This window comes from Propithecus coquereli, unplaced genomic scaffold (genome assembly GCF_000956105.1).
Source record: "Propithecus coquereli isolate 6110/MARCELLA unplaced genomic scaffold, Pcoq_1.0 Scaffold291, whole genome shotgun sequence".
In the NCBI taxonomy this organism is placed as follows: Eukaryota; Metazoa; Chordata; class Mammalia; order Primates; family Indriidae; genus Propithecus; species Propithecus coquereli.
The window spans coordinates 1,296,966-1,313,721 of record NW_012148519.1 but is presented as its reverse complement, the minus strand read 5'-3'; the positions used below and the strand labels follow the sequence as shown (position 1 = coordinate 1,313,721).

General features: G+C 48.5%; 1 protein-coding gene across 6 annotated transcripts in view; it reads right to left on the bottom strand.

Moving 5' to 3' along the window:
- Positions 1-16,756, bottom strand: part of HNF1B (HNF1 homeobox B) — a 52,475-nt gene that overhangs the window by 27,720 nt on the left and 7,999 nt on the right. For 3 of the 6 annotated variants that reach the window (XM_012648647.1, XM_012648651.1, XM_012648646.1), the window contains 2 exons: positions 14,326-14,590; positions 12,693-12,928 (listed from right to left, as the gene is read on the bottom strand). In XM_012648647.1, coding sequence (XP_012504101.1) covers positions 12,693-12,928; positions 14,326-14,590 — 501 coding nt within the window. The remainder of the gene's footprint in view (positions 1-12,692; positions 12,929-14,325; positions 14,591-16,756) is intronic. The other 3 variants (XM_012648649.1, XM_012648650.1, XM_012648648.1) reach the window with 1 other exon arrangement.

Genomic DNA, 16,756 nt, shown 5'->3' with positions numbered 1-16,756 from the left:
ATAATTCAGTCCAGTGAACTTCCGAGATGCTCATTTGGAATAAAAGAATGTAAAGAATTCCCCAGCTTGAAACCGGGAGCTTCAGAAACGAAAGCTTTCGAATGAGTTAGCATTGCTGCCTCAGTTTCCACATTTGTAAGACAGGACTTTTGCCAGTTCTTATTAATATTTCCTCCTCTCCGAGGATAAACATTCATGTTTGCAGAGAGTTTAGGAGATTAAAAATCTGAAAGTCTGGGAGGAAAAAGCTGATGCAAGATGAAAGCAATTTAAACACTGGACTGGTTTCAATTCCAGATCTCTTTCTACCTAAGGTGGCTTAGTTAGGAGCTCGATTCATAAGAGGAGAAACACAGACAGGCCTGCAAGGATGGTAAACATTCTTGACTCAAGGAGTAAAAGTTGAGTGATACTTAAGGGAAGCCCACAAACTGGTTTTCTTATAAAAATCAAAGCAAATGTAACTAAGAAAAGAAAAAAAATAGTCTTCCATCAAAAGCTTCTTGGATGAGAACAGAAGCTAATCTGCACAGTGCACCTGAAAAAAATTGCACATGTGGGGAGGTAGAAGAGCAGCAGAAACTCCGGGTGTCCTCTCCCGCAAGGTCTACCTCTGCCACCCCGCCTCGTCCTTACCAGAGAGCCGGTTTCTGCAGGCAAACATCAGGTGGTTTGCAAGGAACACTTCAGCCCGAAGACTGTTGCTGCAAGTAAAAGAAACCAGCCGGCCCTAGAGGACTGGGCAGTCCATACATACGTATTTTATACCACCTGCTTTTCAATGTGTCAAAGATGCCCATTCGACAGAGTGGGAAACTGAGATTTGGAGAGGACAAGATCATTTTCACTACTTCTCGCTAGGGATCTCCCAGCCAGTCAGTGGTATTTCAGAGCTGACCCTTCTCCCTCTTCTGCATAAGCCCCAAGTAGACTCCAGATATGTTGAGTCTCCCCTTCATAATAGTTTGAAATGATTTTATGGTTTGTTTACTTGTTTCTTGGCTGCAACCCTCAGTGGAATATAAGTGACCCCATGAGGGCAGGACCTTGTCTGTCTTCTCCATCATCTCCTCAACGCCTTGCACAGAGCCCAGCCCGTGCTAGGCACTCAGTAAACATCTGCTGAAGGAGTAAATGGTGAATCCAACTCGGACAAGGGCTTCACACCCCCTTCACCTTTAGTCTGTTGAGCTGAGTGGTGGCAAAGTGAATGTGGTATATAATTTATCCTCTAAATCTCTTGGTTTTTCTATGGGGAGCAGGAGACAGGCATTCGTTTTAAGAAGGGAGAAGAGAAGGAAAGAGAGAGATTAAAATGAATCAAAATGGAAGAAACAGTATTGACAGATTTGGGCAGTTTCACGTTTAAAGGCACGAGGTGGGTGCGGTGAAGAGCAAGAATGATGCAGCAGGACTTCCTCCTCACACTGAGATCTGGGACAGTCGGTGCTTTATCTTGTGCAAAAATGGCCAAGGGGTTGCCTGTGGGAATGACCCACTCTCTGCTTCTTGAGGCGTAAGCATATAACACCTGTTACCTAGGGCTCTTTAAGGGAGGTGGGTGGATGCTTCCATTAGCCCAGGCTGACCTTTTCTAAAGGTTTTAGGCTGTGGGTAGGAACCTCAAATGTAGACTTACCATGTTAGAACCCAGTTTGTGGCACGCTGGGTCGATTCGGGGATAAGGAGAAGCGTCGATGAATGGGAACTTACTGTGGCAACCTAAGTAACTTAAATGCCTTTTTCTCCAAAGAAACCAGGGTAACACTGGGAAGGGTTAATGGTGGACATGGTTAGGCCTAAAGGCTGGGAGGACAGACATGCCCTGCTGCAGTCTGGCTCCTGGGGTCTGGTCTTTTCTGAGAAGCTGTCTTCACAGGCAGGAATAATATGGCTACAACAAAGGCCCTAGGCTTGGCTGACAAGGAGAATGGTGATGCTCCTAGTGGGTCTGGGCAATGGGGAGAAAGGCTATAAAGCCATCAGCAGCCTGAGCCACTGGGTATCCACACAAAAGTAGGGCCCTATAAACAGACATCTGTATTGTGACTGAAGGGCTAATAAAATTGCCTTAGAAAAGGGAGGTTTTCCATTGCAGCCTATTCATAAGCAGGACCCTACTGGGAGCTGATACCCAGGAAGAAGATCCTTTGAGGCCTGGCAAGTGTCAGAGCTGCCTCATTATGGGGGTTTGCCTGGCCAGACCCCAGCCTCTTCATCACTGTCACTGAGGACATATCCATCAGCATCATTATCATCATCATCATCACCATCATCATGACAGATAGCCACAGATCCCCTGGCAGGCCCGTGGATGCTGGGCCCAGGGAGCACCAGGTGTTGGGTACTGAGACCTTGGAAGGTGGATGATTACTGGCTTCCATTCTGCTGGGAGAGCAGGAGCACCTCTCAAGCGTTCAGGGAGCACCACCAGAGAACCAACGGCTGCCTAGAGCTGGCAGTTTTGTTTCTGTCTCTGATTTGCAGTGAATCCAATCCCTTTTCTAGACCCCACTTTGCTCAATGGAAACTCAAGAGGAGTAGTCCTCACTCTTTTCTTGTCCTAGGGATATTGGTAAGAGATTATAAAAGAGATAGAAAAGATTATAAAAGTAGTAGAACATTAAGATAACTAGTAGAACTAAACTAAATGAATAGACTAAACTAATAAACTAAACTAGGGGAAACTAAACTAGTAGAATATTAGAAAGAGTCATAATATATTCTTTGAAAACTTTCTGGTAGCATTTAATGTTGACATTATTTTTGTGAACTGTATGCTCTAGTTAAGCAGTGTTAATGGGGGTTGACCTGGATAACACTGTTTCTAGAAAAGAGAAAATATGCTTCAAATAATAATATATACATATATTATGTAAAATAAAACTAATTCCAGCCCAGTTTAACTCCAAAACTGGATACCAAACTTATGAAACAGGGGGTTTATGCATTAAGCTTTGACAGGAAGCCCTCTATAATAGATATCTTCATTCCACAAATATATGGAGTATCTCCTGTGCCAGGCACAGACAGGGCTGTGGGCTGGAGACATAGTGGTGAAGAAATTCAGCTCATGCTTAGATGTTGGTACAGCCCACAGTTCTACCACTCAGGATACATACATAGTGAGCAAGGTGTTTAGAGACTTCAGGAACCTTCTTCTTCACAGTAAGAATAAGGCTTACAGGTGGATATAAAAACTTATATTTCACCTAGATTCTAGAGAAGCAGTTCCTAACCTTTTTGGCACCAGGGACTGGTTGCATGGAAGACAATTTTTCCACAAACCCTGGAGTGGGGGAATGGTGAGCAATGGCGAGCAGCTGTAAATACAGATGAAGCTTCACTCGCTCACCCACCACTCACCTCCTGCTGGTTCCTAACGGGCCACAGACCTGTACCAGTCCATGGCCCCAGGGGCTGGGGACCGCAGTTCTAGACAACAAGAAGGACATATTTCTGTTTCCATCCATAAAACACTTAGAGATAAATTAAGCACTTGCTTTGTACCCACCATGCAAACTGATGTTACACAAATAGGAGATGTCGTTTAGGGGTTTTCCGCCCTCGCTGAATAAGAACTCACTTGGGCTTCATTGCCAACCCAGTCCAACAGGTGCTGACCAGGAAGGGGCACCCTGCAGTGGACAGGGTCAGAAGGCATGGGCATGTAGGCTGCCACTCAAAGGCTGTGAAAGTGTTAACTTCCAGCAGTTATAGGTGTCTCGTTTATACCCATCATAAATCTGTTTATTGTGACTGGTCCCACCCAATCTGCTGGTGCTATAAAGCTCTAATGATCCCTAATAAAGGTGGAAGGCTTCTAACAGCACACAGTTCCTGAAATGGGGAAGGAGCGAGGGAGTGAGGGAGCGAAGGAGGGAGAGGGACAGATGATGAGCTTAACAATAAGATACCACAATGGAGAACCTCCCTCTGCACTTCAGGCAGCAGAGTCCTGGGCCCCCGTTAGCCTGGATGCAACACACAAGCTCCAGACAATAACCTGTGAGAGCTGAAAGGCCCTCATCCAAGACCCTCCATTTGCCAGAATCCCCAAGAAGTTAAATGATTCACCCAAGGTCACCCCTGCTTCTTAGTGGCTCTGGTCTCTTGAATCGTGGTCCAGGGCTTCTCACCCCAGCTGCCTCTCCTCTCCCAATTCAGCAAGTGAGCAACAGGATTATCATCAACCCCTTTAGAACTCTCCTGCTCTATCTGGCCTAGCGATGTCTAGCGATGTCTAGGCCAGATAGAGCAGGAGCTCTAAATACAAATCTCTTAGGGCTTTTGTTGAAATTTCCCATGCTTGATGCCCTGCCCTCCCTCGTTGACCCCTGCCAATTCTGATTCTAAAGGTCTGGGTGGGTGGGGGAGACAAGTCTATTTTTAACGAGCTTTCTGGGTGACTTTTATGTGGTCTAGGAAGCAGATTTGAGAACCAGAGATCTCGCCAATACTTGGGTTTCATTGTTTCTGATGTCTCAAACAACAAGCAGGTTCATGGAAAGGGAAATTCTTCCAGGGTGAAAGTGCAAAGCCATACCCTTGTCAAAAACCAAGGGAGATCCAAAGCTCTTCCTCTCTCTCAACACCCTGAAGGTTCCCAAGTAATCTGATAACACTGCAATGGCAGCTAACCTTCCTTGTCAGGCACTGGGTGTGTTTTATCATATTTAAGCCTCACAATAGCCCTAGGCAGATAGGTATCGTGATCTGTATTTTATAGATGAAGAAAATGAGCCACAAAGAGGCTAATAACTTGTTTGAGGCCACAGTGCCAGATAGTGACAGCACCACAATTTAAACCAAGCCTGTTTTGGGCACCACACCTTGCTACCCAGACACGACCATCTGAGTATGGTCCTGAGAAGGGACTGCCTGGTACTAGCTCACCCTGGGTCATATAGACTTCCCTTGGGAAAGTCATCAAATGCTAAAGACCTTCTACACATTGGAAAGAACATGCAGAATACGAATCTGGAGAAACTTGGCTCTTGACTTCCCTAAAGCATTAGAGAGACCCTCCCTTGCTGGTTGACTCGCACAAGTGTGCAATTGTGGAGGCTGCTGGAGTCACAGCAGAGGCTAACAGGAAAGTATCTTAAGCAGATGCATGCTCACTGGTAGAGGGAACTGGCTTCCAGAAAGTCCTTAGGGACTTCTAAGGTTTCCCTATGCTCACTGCTGGGTTGTGTGAACCCTCCCCTTCTTAACGCTCCTTTGCCTGAAGTTTAGGGGAGCTTCCCTTCCAAGAACAAAGGCCATTAAGCTTCTTAGATGTGGCCTCCACCAGGAACATTCCACACCCTCTCTAATTGGCAGGTTCCCAGGGCTAATTACTGACAAGCAATACACACAAGCAGGGTACTCACACCTCCTTTAATTAAAGGAGGAAAATGCCCTGTTAGGTGCAGGAAATTCGTGGTCATCTTATGAACCTGACCTCCTGCTACATGGTCATGAACTTCCCCCTACCAATCCATGGCACTTTCCAGCTTCCTCTCACTGTTTCCTATGGCACTTGATATGCTTTATGGATGTCACAGAGCAGTCCTAGGAAGAATGGGAAACTTCTTCATACCCAACGTGCTGTAAGAAGCCAGCTTGTGTTTTGCTGCAAACACCAAGATAAATATTGAGTTGGAAATACTCAAATTCTCTAAAAATCAGAATTGAATGAAACCTCCAAGAGGGACAGGGAAAGAGGGAAAAAAACAAGGCTCTGCAAAGAATGATAATAGCTACTATTTATGAGAGCCTGTTATATCCCAGTGTTTTACAAATATATATTATCTCATTGAATTCTTCCAGCATCTGCATGAGTGGGTGTCCTCACACATTGAGAAACCAGGGCTCAGAGACTCCAGAGACTTGCCCAGGGTCACACAGCAGTAAGGATGAGGTTGGAATTCAGGTCTGCCTTCATAGCCTATGACTTTGTTGCTCTGCCCACTGGATTTAAAAGAGTATTTTCCCAGGGTATCTTTAGAACACATTAAATGTCGGGGCTGGTGATGGTGAGGCCAAAGCAGGTTGAGAGACAAAGGGAAATTAATTGCTAATCAAGTAGCTTCAAGAGCCCCTCGCTCCCATCCCACTACTCAAATTGTGGACCCTGGACCATCCTCTTTAATAGCACATGGGAACTTGTTAAAAATGCAGAAACTCAGGCCTCACCCCAGGCCTACAGAATCTGAACCTGCATTTTTAACATATTAATATCTCCAGGTAACCGGCACACACTGTAACATTGGAGAAGCTCTATCTTAGAGCTGATTCTCAAACTTAGTTGCATATTGGAATCACCTGGAAAGTTTTAACAACTACTGATGCCTGGTCCCACTCCCCAGAGATTTTGATTTAATAGATCTGAGGTGCAGCCTGGGTATTGGGATTTTTAGAAGCTCCCCAGGTGATTCTAAAGTGTGGCAAAGTTTAAGAACTATTGTCCTGGTGGGGTGGTGGGAGTGTCAGCAAACTGTGGTCTGTTGGCCAAAGCAGCCTGTTTTTGTATGACCCACAAGCTGAAAATGGTTCTTAAGTTTTGAAATAGTTGGAAAAAAATTTTAAAAAAAGGATATATCATGATATGTGAAAATTATATGAAATTCATATTTCAGTCCCCATAAATAAAGTTTTATTAGAAGATAGCTATGTTTATTCATTTACATATGGTCTATGGCTGCTTTTGTGCTAAAAGGCAGAATTGAGTAGCTGTAACTGAGACGGTATGTCCTGAAAAGTTTAAAATATTTACTATCCAGCTCTTTATAGAAAAAGTTTGCCAACACCTGTTCTAGAGTATTTGTGAACAGCTAGGATGATAGCCATGACTGACAGCTTCATTTAACTTTATTTTTGGGCTATGTTCCTTTTATATCTACGGTATATGTATTTATATTATATATATATGTATATGTATATTTTCTCTCTCTCTCTCTTCCTCATTTGTGCTTCTCCCTTGAAAAGTGGGTAGAGGCATAAGGCCAGATCTTGTTCCTTTCCATTAAGCAGGTAGCTTCAAAGGCCCTTGCTGCCTCTCTGCGCACCTCTGGTGCTTAATTCTGTCCAAGTTCCTGTCACTTCCCATCAAACCTTCAACAAACAGATTCCAAGAGCACTTCTCCCATAAGCTGCAGTCCAGGGCTGTGTGCTTGCAGGCAGCTTCCTTCCTCCTCAGAGCTAACTGGAGACGGCAAGGAGTCCTTGAATCCTCTAAGGATCCTTCAGGGGGATTAGGCATGACCAGCAGGGCTGCTTTAGGTGATAGGACTCCAGTATCTCCCGGCCCCTTTGTGCAGAGGCTGGGAGCCCCACCAGCCCAGCAGCCCGGTCTCTTTGTATGCAGACCAGGGTTGGTCCCCTATCAGGGGGCGGCTGACAGCAGAATGCCCTGAAGGCCAGGTCTCTTAATCTCATTAATATCCTGATTGTCTTCCCCAATCTAGTGGCAGCCGATGGGTGGTACCCACAAGATAAAATGACCTTCAGATTCAAGAGATAAAACGGCAGCCAGATAAAGTCCCTAAATCAGAGAACACTGGAGCCATGTTCACCAGTGAACCCCATGTCAGTAGGAAAGTGTTCCCTACAATAGCAAACATTTCTAGGCAGGATTTGTCTTTCTTCTGAACTGAAATAATCTGCTACTTAGGGACAATGGGGCTTATTTACTGTGGGGACCTTTGCTGCTGAGATGAATATTTTTACAACTGCCCTCATAAACCCCCTCCCCTTGTCTGCTGCCCAGGGAGGGGGCGGAGCTCCCAGAGGTGAGCTGAGGTGCCTGTGCTGTCTCTGAAGCCCCATTAAGTTGTTAAGGCATTTAGTGCCCCAGACAGTGCCGACTGCAAGGGCAGTTCAAATCCCCACACAGATGGGGATGGGGTCTTGAAAGCGGGGGCTTTGATTTCTTCCCTGGGCAGAGCACAGAATCCACCTTGGTCAGGGCAATGGTTAAGGAGGAAGCAGTAAACTAGCCAGATTGAAAGACCTCCACCCTTACCCCACCTCTTTGGCCATGGATTCCCAAAGCCTCCATGTCATTCAGTGGGGAACAGTAGGAATATGGGAAAAGAAGACTCTATGAAGGGACTGATTGATTGATTTTGTGTGTGTGTGTGTGTGTGTGTGTGTGTGTGTGTGTGTGTGTTGGTTTTCATACCTGAAAAGTTCTTAGCATCTGCATGAAGCAAAAAGAGATGGACAGGATGTGACGGCTCAAAACCTATCCCTATTGCTTACTAACTATATGAACTTGGGCAAATTACTTACATTCTAAATGTCTCACTTTCCTTGATTGTAAAACAGAGGATAACAATACAGATGGTTTCTACCCTGCAAGGTTATTGCGAAGGTTAAATAGGATGATGCATGCAAGTGCTCATCCGAGGGCCTGGTACCCAGGAGTGCTCTATCAACACCAGCTATTACAATTCCTCACTTGTAGTCACAACCTTGCCACAGGAAGGTTTTGAGATTTCCTTGGGTCCTGCAGATGTCAGTGTCAGGGAAAACAGCAGCATTCATACAGGTACCCTGGCCCGGAATTTGGCTTGTCTAAGACCCGGGGTAGATCCATGCAGGCAACTTGGGAGGAGGTGTGAAGGGGATGAGGGAGAGGCAAGAGGCAGGGTTCTCTGTTTTTCAAGCTCTGACCCACATCAGGGAAGTCAAGTCCACTGGGCTTGGACAGCAAGGAACAGAGTTCAAAGGGAGGGAGGAGTAGCAGCTGTAGAAATAAATGTCTCCTCTTAGGTAAAGAGGGCATGTTCTGGATCTCTGGAAGTTGTCCCGGAGGGGCCTCTCCTCTTCTCTGTGCCTCACTTTCTTTCCAGAAATGAGTCCCCACTTCCTTCTTAAAAGGTGATACAAAAGCGAGGACATCATGTGTGGGAGAGTGAGGGCTGATGAAGACCTTTTACCCCTCCCTCTGCCTCCTCAAGGCGGTGGCCAGGTGAGTTTGCTGCAGACTGGAGCAAAGGGTACAGGGAACAAGGCCACCGCAGATCACGCAGCAGATACCACACTTGGGCCAAGGCTAGCCTAGTTTCCATCCCACGCCACTTCCTCCTCCAGCCGATCAATACAAGCACCAGCCTCCAACCAGTGCTTTTCCTTGCTGCAGCCCTGCCCTCTGACCTTTTGGGGGCCTTTCTCTTGATTCATCTCTAGAATGGAGGTAGAGGCCATCACTCCGGGCCTGCTCAATGGCCTCAGAATGGGCTGTCATGGGGCCTATAACCAGGGACAGCTCCTGCTGGCCAGAGCTGGAATGGGGGGTGAGGGCAGATAAAGGCCTTCCCAGCTGAAGATAAATGGCTGCCCGCAGCCTGCTACAGTAACTTCAGGCCCCCAAGAAGAGCAAACAAAGGGTGCCCCTGTGACACTCACGGCAAAGATGAAGGCCCATCAGCGCAGCCAGGCTGGTTCAAAGCCCCAACTTAATTGTCAATTAAGCATGCATAAGGGGGACAAAGCCATGACAACCCCTGGCTGCATGCTGGTACGTGATTGTAAAGCCGAGGAGGGGCAGCGCAGAAAACAGCTGATTCTGCTGACAGTGTGTTTGTAGGGCACCTTGTAACCAATCAGCCGCTGACAGAGGCAAAGTGCACCTCCTGCCACCTCTATTGTGCCGGACATTCCAGGACCAGGGTCACACTGTGGTCATCGTGGGCAAGTGGGCCACAGTGTGGCGAGCATGGCTGGGAGGGAAGGGGCTTGGTTAGAGAAAGGGGGCTCTGCCCCTCTAGGGAGAGGGGTCTAGGGAGAGATTCATCGGCAAGTGCCGCCAGCCCTCCTGGCTCAGGTGCTGGAGCTGGGGAGGAGAGAGGGTAGGGAGTGGGGGTGGGAGACTGGGGCCTCGCTGCCCCCTGCTCAGCCTTAGAGGTTGCCAGTGCTGACTCTAGATGTTGGTTTCTCCTCAGCAACACGCAGAGCTCTGTTTCTATTCTCCATTCAGTTACGTTTTGGGTTTGGTTAGAGACCACACCTCGGCTGCTGATGCCATGATGGGAAGTGCACTGTGTGGCCCTACAGACAAAAGCCTTTGCACGCTGGACTTCAGCCTGCTGTCTGACGGGTGCATGGCCTAGGAGCCCTGTCACGGAGCATGCACCACCCTGGCAGCCTGAGACACGGACACAAGGCTCTGGGCCCAGCATCTTGCACCCCCGACACCAGCACAGTGGCAGCCACTGCTTCCGGCCCCAGGGCTGGGACACGTCTCATTGCCTCTTAGGAATAATGCCCCAGCATGTGAAATTAAAAAGAAAATGGACTTCTGCTGCCTGCCATTCTTTCCACTGCCACTTGCTTAGCCCTCTGTAATGACAAGAGCGATAATGGTGATGGTAGTGTGCGTTATTGGGCAAGGTGGTGTCTGCGCATCCACCCACTGAATCCTCCCATGTACCCTACGAGGTAGGCACTTATTTCTCCATTTTATAGACAGGAAACTCAGACTCAGCAAAGTTATATGAATTAGCCCAGTTATAGCCCGGCTGGTTAGAACCAAGATTCAAAATTATACCCACAAAAGCCAGTCTGTGGGACAAGGACCAACTTGAAGAGCCCCGAGTGAAAACTAAGGCAGAGGGGAAAGCAGCCACTAAGCGTTTACAGAGCGTCCCATAACTGCTGCTCCAGAAATAGCAGAAGGATCTCTGCCTCCCCAGAGAGACCCACAAAGCCCCCAAGACAACCTGGATCCCCTACTAGACAACAAGGTCCAAGAGGGCAGGGATGCGTGTCTCATTCACCACTAGCCCACGGCCAGGACTTGGTGAGCACTCAAGGCACATTTGTGCCGCGGGAAAGTATGGATTGGGAATCTGCAGACCTGAGTTCTAGCCCTTGTTGTTTTGCTACTGTCGCTCTGTGTAACTTGGCAAATCACTACCTCTTTCTGGGCCTCTGTTTCTTTTGTCCAAGTTACTCTGAATTCTAACATTTCATGATTTTTAAAAACTTCCAGACTTCTGGTGCACTCCAGAGAAGCACTTCCAGCGGGTCATGCCTCGCTTAGACTCTGCTCCGAGGGGTCCCCAGGCTGCATTTCCTGTTCACTGTGCCCAGGTTCCAGTACCTGTTCCCCGTCCCACTGGCCCTAGCTCTCTGTGTCTCCTGTCAGAATACAGAATGCCTAAGCTAATGACCCCGTGGTGACCTCGGCACAACCCCAGCTTGTCAGAAAGCTGCTGGGCCTTTGTTTGGCTTATAGGCTCCCTGACTTTGGTGTGGAGATCACAGGTCCCAGCACAATGGCTATTGTCTTCTCAATAATGCCCCTTGCCCCAGCCACGCCCCCTGCAGCTCCCAGATCCAGCTCCGTGGATCACTGTGGCGGGCAAGTGCTCTGCTCCCACTCAGTGCCAGCCGCACGCCACTTGCCGCTGCCCTCTGAACCCTGCTTTGAATTTCCGTAAAGGGGCTAAGTTACTCCGCAATCAGGCCAGAATTTGTCTGGGGGCTCCTCTCCCTCTCAAGAGTAGCCCAGATTTTCCCCCAGTGTGGCTGAGCCCTTCTCTTCTGTGGGAGTAGGACCTAGAGGACTCCCAGCCCCAGGCCAGGCTTCGTGCTGGGCACCATCAGGCTCCCAGGGACCCTTGGAGAGGACATGCTATGGGAGGCATGGGGCAAATCTTGTGTACTGCCCAGCTGGTGGCTCTGAGCCTGTCCTGGTGGTTTTGATCACCCACCCCCAACATTTGGATCAACTCCAGCTCTCGGGCCTTTCCCATCTGAAGGGCAACCAGCCGGCAACGGGAGGAACAGGTTTCAGAATCACCCCAGAGTTAGAGACGGTGCTTGGCTTTCCTTTTGCAAGCCCTTTCGCAGAGCAGGCAGGAGACTGTGCCACACTTTGTCCACATGGGCACCAAACAGACTCCAATAAGCAGGCCAATTTTGGGAGGCCAGTTTTCCAGGAAGAACTAAAACCCAGAGGAAGTGCTCAATCCCAGCCTGTGCCTGCCACAGTGCTCAGCACAGAGGGTGCACAAGCCCAAACCCAACAGCAGAGCGATTCTAACCTGGGCCAAGGCCTGGCACACAGTAGCACTTAATCAGGCACGATCAAGTAGGTACTCAATCGATTTTGGCCAACTCATCAATACACAGATTTCAAGTGACTGACCCCACCCTAACCCTGATGGAGCACAGAAGCCAACAAGCAGAGGCTGCCAATAGAGTTGGCCCTTCCCTAAAGGTCACTGGGCTTCTCCTGCTGGAACTGGACAGAGTGCTGGGGTAGGATGTGGCCAGGTCTGGAGGAGGGTGGCCAGAGGGCCATTCTCCATTACAGTGATGGATGGTGCATGATTGCAACCCCTCTGCCTGCAGTTTGGACCTGGCACACCAATAAGGCAGCCTTCCCAGTGCACCATCTGATGGCTGCACTGACCGCTGAGTCAGCAGCCACACAGGGAGAAGACAGACGGAGAAGAACAGGGTGGAGGGCTCCCTGGAGGCTCAGCTATTCCTTACACGCGATGGTTAAGCAAGGAGCTGGAGGAAATCTGACCAGAGCCACAAGCTATTTTCATGAGAATATTCTGGCAATGAGAGAAGAGCAGCCCTAGGACCATTCCAAACCATTTGCTCCTCTGAAAACTCTTGAACCAGAGGAGCCCCTTGGGAGAACCTTGGTTGGGTTGCTGAGGCGGTGAGTCCAGGCCCTTGCTTACCTGACAGCTTGTTTGGAGGAGAGGCGCTGGGCTGGTGGTGGGGGGAGCCATGGGAGAGCAGGGGGTTCAGGCCGTGCGTCTGGTTGGTGCTATAGGCATCCATGGCCAGCTTCTGCCGGAACGCCTCCTCCTTCCTGCGGTTTGCAAACCAGTTGTAGACACGGACCTCAGTGACCAAGTTGGAGCCCAGGCCATGGGCTTTGGAGGGGGACACGCCTCGCTGCAAACATTCTGCCCTGGAGATGGACGGAGGGGAGATGGTGAGTGAGGGTGGCAGGGTCTTGGTTAGGAGTATGAGGAGGCTGAGGGTGGAGTGGGAGGCTGGGGAGAAGCCAGTCCCAAGAAAAGGTCAATCCTTGAAGTTGTCTGATGAAGACGGCTGGAGCAGGCCTGGACACAGGGACAGAGCAAGCTACAGGGGGCTTGGGCCTCTGATGTGGCTCCTGAAGCCAGGCAGGCAGTTCAGGGGGAACATCCAGATGGGGACCCCTGACACCTCCTTATTTAGGCATTCCTCCCACCACAAGAAAGGCAAAGTCCTTTGTTGGCTCTGAGTTCCTTTAAAGCACTCTGAGAGCCTTCTGGTCTTTCAGGGTTTGGACTCCCCAAAAGGATGCCAGGAAGCCAGATTCCTCGTCTGCACCTCAGAAATCCCCTTTAAAAGGCAGGCCAGGTGGAGCACAAAGGAAAGCACCCAGAGATGGCTGGTCTCTAGTTTTATCAGTGCTGGTGAAACCCCAAGCCCAGCTGTGAGATGTTCTCAGACACCTCTAGGTGCTGTGGGGCTTCTCATTAGCAGGGAGACAGAGCACAGCCTGAGGATGCTGCGGCACACACAGGCCGAGTGTTCTGCCTCCCTGCTTCCCAGTCTGACCTCCCTGGCTGCAGCTTTCCATTGCCAAACAGCCCAGAGACAGAGAGACACCCCACAGGCCTTGGCCAGAGCAAAAAGCCAAATTTTTAGAATGTCAATATTGGAGTCTAAGAGGACAGGGCAGAAAAGAAATAAAAAGATATCCCAAGGATTTCTAATAGTTTTTTTTAAAAATTACATGTAGTTAAAATGCAAAAAGAACTCTGTTGGGTCAGTGTGGGCAGAATGGACTGAACAGATCTAATTCTTATTTTCCAGCCAAGTTTCCTGGTGTATGACAACAGGTAGAGAGAGGCCAGAGCTAGAGTCTGTGGCTAAGGGATAGTTTTGCCCTGGCCTGTACAGAGGTCAAACACATGATTTTCACTTCACTGGCATCGTATTTTACACCAACATTCTCAAGAGTTTCTTCCCTAGATTAGCAATACATGGGAATGTTAGTAAGTATTCACAGAGGAAAGATTCCATGGTTGACAACCAATTCAACAAAGCTAAGTGAGTTTCTGGACTGCAGGACTTCTCAGAGCCTTTAATATATTAATATATGTTGTGACCCTCTAAGAGGAAGTATCCATCTGATGATTCTCTAATGTATTTATTAGTGAACTGAAACTGGGGTTCTGTGGAACATACTTTGGGAAACCTTGATTTAGCCACACTTATCTGGATAATCAGTGTCTCAATATCCCAGGACTGAGGGGCTAGATCTTGGGTCCATGTTCTTGCCTGCCTGCTCGACTGAGCTTCTGGTGGTGTTACCTGTTGCATTCCTCCACTAAGGCCTCTCTCTCTTCCTTGCTGGGGTTCTTTTGCCGGTCGTAGGCCTGGTACAAGATTTGCTGGGATGCGGGACCCCATTTGAACCGGTTGCGGCGCATCTTCTTGTTGGTGGGCTCAGAGCAGGCGTCATCGGACTGCCCAGGCCCCTGGCTCTGTTGACTGAACTCTGGAAAGAGAAACAGCAGCTGATCCTGACTGCTTTTGTCTGTCATATTTCCAGAACTTTGGACTGTCTGGTTGAATTCTGAAAAGAGAAAGGAGTAGATTTGATAGGGTCTGCAGCCTTCACTCAGCAGACAGACAGACAGACAGACAATGGACAAAGACACCTTTTTCCCTCTCCCCTAAGGTTTGCAATCTGTTCCTATCGCATGTGAGGCCACAGAGGGGAGGCCTCACCACAGGCCCCTACTGCCCAACCCCTTCTCCTTTCTTTGAAGGAGCTCAAATGTAGCCAACCATTGTTCTAAGAAAATTAATTTTTTTCCTTTGGCTCCCTGGCTTTCAGACATGAAGCAACACTCTGAACCCTGAACTCTTATATTTTGATGTCAAGTGTATAAGCTCAGCCAGGTCCCAGATCTAGGGGGAAATTGCTCAAAAGATATAATTTCCGCTTGGACAAAATATTCAGAGACTGTGAATAGCTCTCCCCACCCCTCCTCTCTCCTCATATATAATAGTTATCTATATTATAATGCCAGGTTCTTAGGAAAACCTACAACCCAAAACTTTTTGACTAATGCTTTGAAATTAACATAAGTGGGGATTTGTATTAGAAAGACAATATGCTCTTTAGATCTTAAATAATTTCAAAAGCAATGAGGTGTGTGTGTGTGTGTCCAGGGGTCAGTTTATGAGGGAGACAGTCCAAGAGGGAAAAGTCTTACAGATTTGCCCACACATCTGAAAGACAGCAGGTAGACAAGACTGCAAACACGTGACTTTTCTAGGAAGGGTATTTAATGAGTAGATAGAATGTAGATGGAATGATGTTCCCTGTCTGTCCAAGTCCCAGGGCCCAGGCATGTTGCGACCCTCAATACGTTTTTGTTGAATGAATGAAAGAAAGACAGCAGCTCGGTCCCATGGTAATACCTTAGCCCGTGTGGTTTAAATGAGATTTGATATTTACTTGATTGAAGAAGAAAGTTTTGTTATCCTCTTCCTTATATGTGCACGAAGCAGGGTTCATCAGGGGTGATTCACTCCATTTTGTAGATGAATAAACATAGAAGCCAAGCACTGTGCTGAGCAAGGACACATAACAAATCCATTTCCTAGCTCCTGGTCCCCACGTTCTGGGCCTTGATGTTTTCATTTCTTAGTTCCTGGAGTCACTACCACAGGTCTCAGGGAGTTGAAGGCTACAACCTCCAGTTGCAATGAGTCCCGAGGTAGAGTCTGGACATGCCACCATTTGTAAATGCTATCCTTCCTGCTCCTTTGGACAACTGGATCCAAAATCCTCAGGGTTTGAAAGTCAGGCCCCTATTTAATGTTTGAATCCCTACTGAGGGGTCCTCCAGTCTATACACCTGCAGCAGCTGGGAACTTACTACCTATCCAAGGCTCCATTTCCATTTTGGTCCAACATGAGGAACGGTTAAATCCCCTCGCCAGCCTGGACTTGGGATCCCAGCTGCAGGCGGTGCTGGGCTTTGTGTAACCCAGTTGCTGATTGGCCAGGTTAACCTGTAGTCTCCTCCATAGATGGACTGCACTTGTCACTGGGGCCTTTGATTTGGGCCCCACCCACTTTGGATGAATCTCAGGCCACCTGAGGGCTCTGTTCTCACAGGTGCCCAACAACGCCTTTGAGAGACCCGGGAGAGTCTCCGCCAAACTGACTGGCAGGAAGTCACTGCCTCCGTGGGACAACGTGGGGCCCCAGCCCACTTGCTCAGTTCCGGTCACTCAGCTTCCTCACTGTGGAATGGGACTGGCTGAAAGCTGAAGGGGCAGGAAATCATCCTTTAGAGCATCTACCCCTAGTCAGGGCGGTGATGGCGTTGACCCAAATCCCCCTGGAGGTTACACTTCTCAACGTGCTTTCACGCCTCTCGGATTGTTTGATCGTCACAGCAGCTGCCGAGCACAGTTACTGGAGGGAGAAGCGAAGAGGGAGGAAGAAGTCCCCTTCTCAGTGGGGCTGCCTCGGTGTCCATTCTCCTCCCCGCGGGCCCTGCGTGGCACCTCGGGAATCATCACGAGTAACAGCCAAAGCCAGTGTGGATAATCCCAAGGACCTGGGGTCCATTTGAGATTTTTCATTTGATGTGAACAGATGTCATAACTGTTAACGTTTAGTGAACCATGGCCTATGGTGAGGTATCATGCAAAGTACTCTAAATGTATCCCTTCATCTAATTTTCAGCACTTTCCACGTGAGAAGTATCGTTATCTCCAT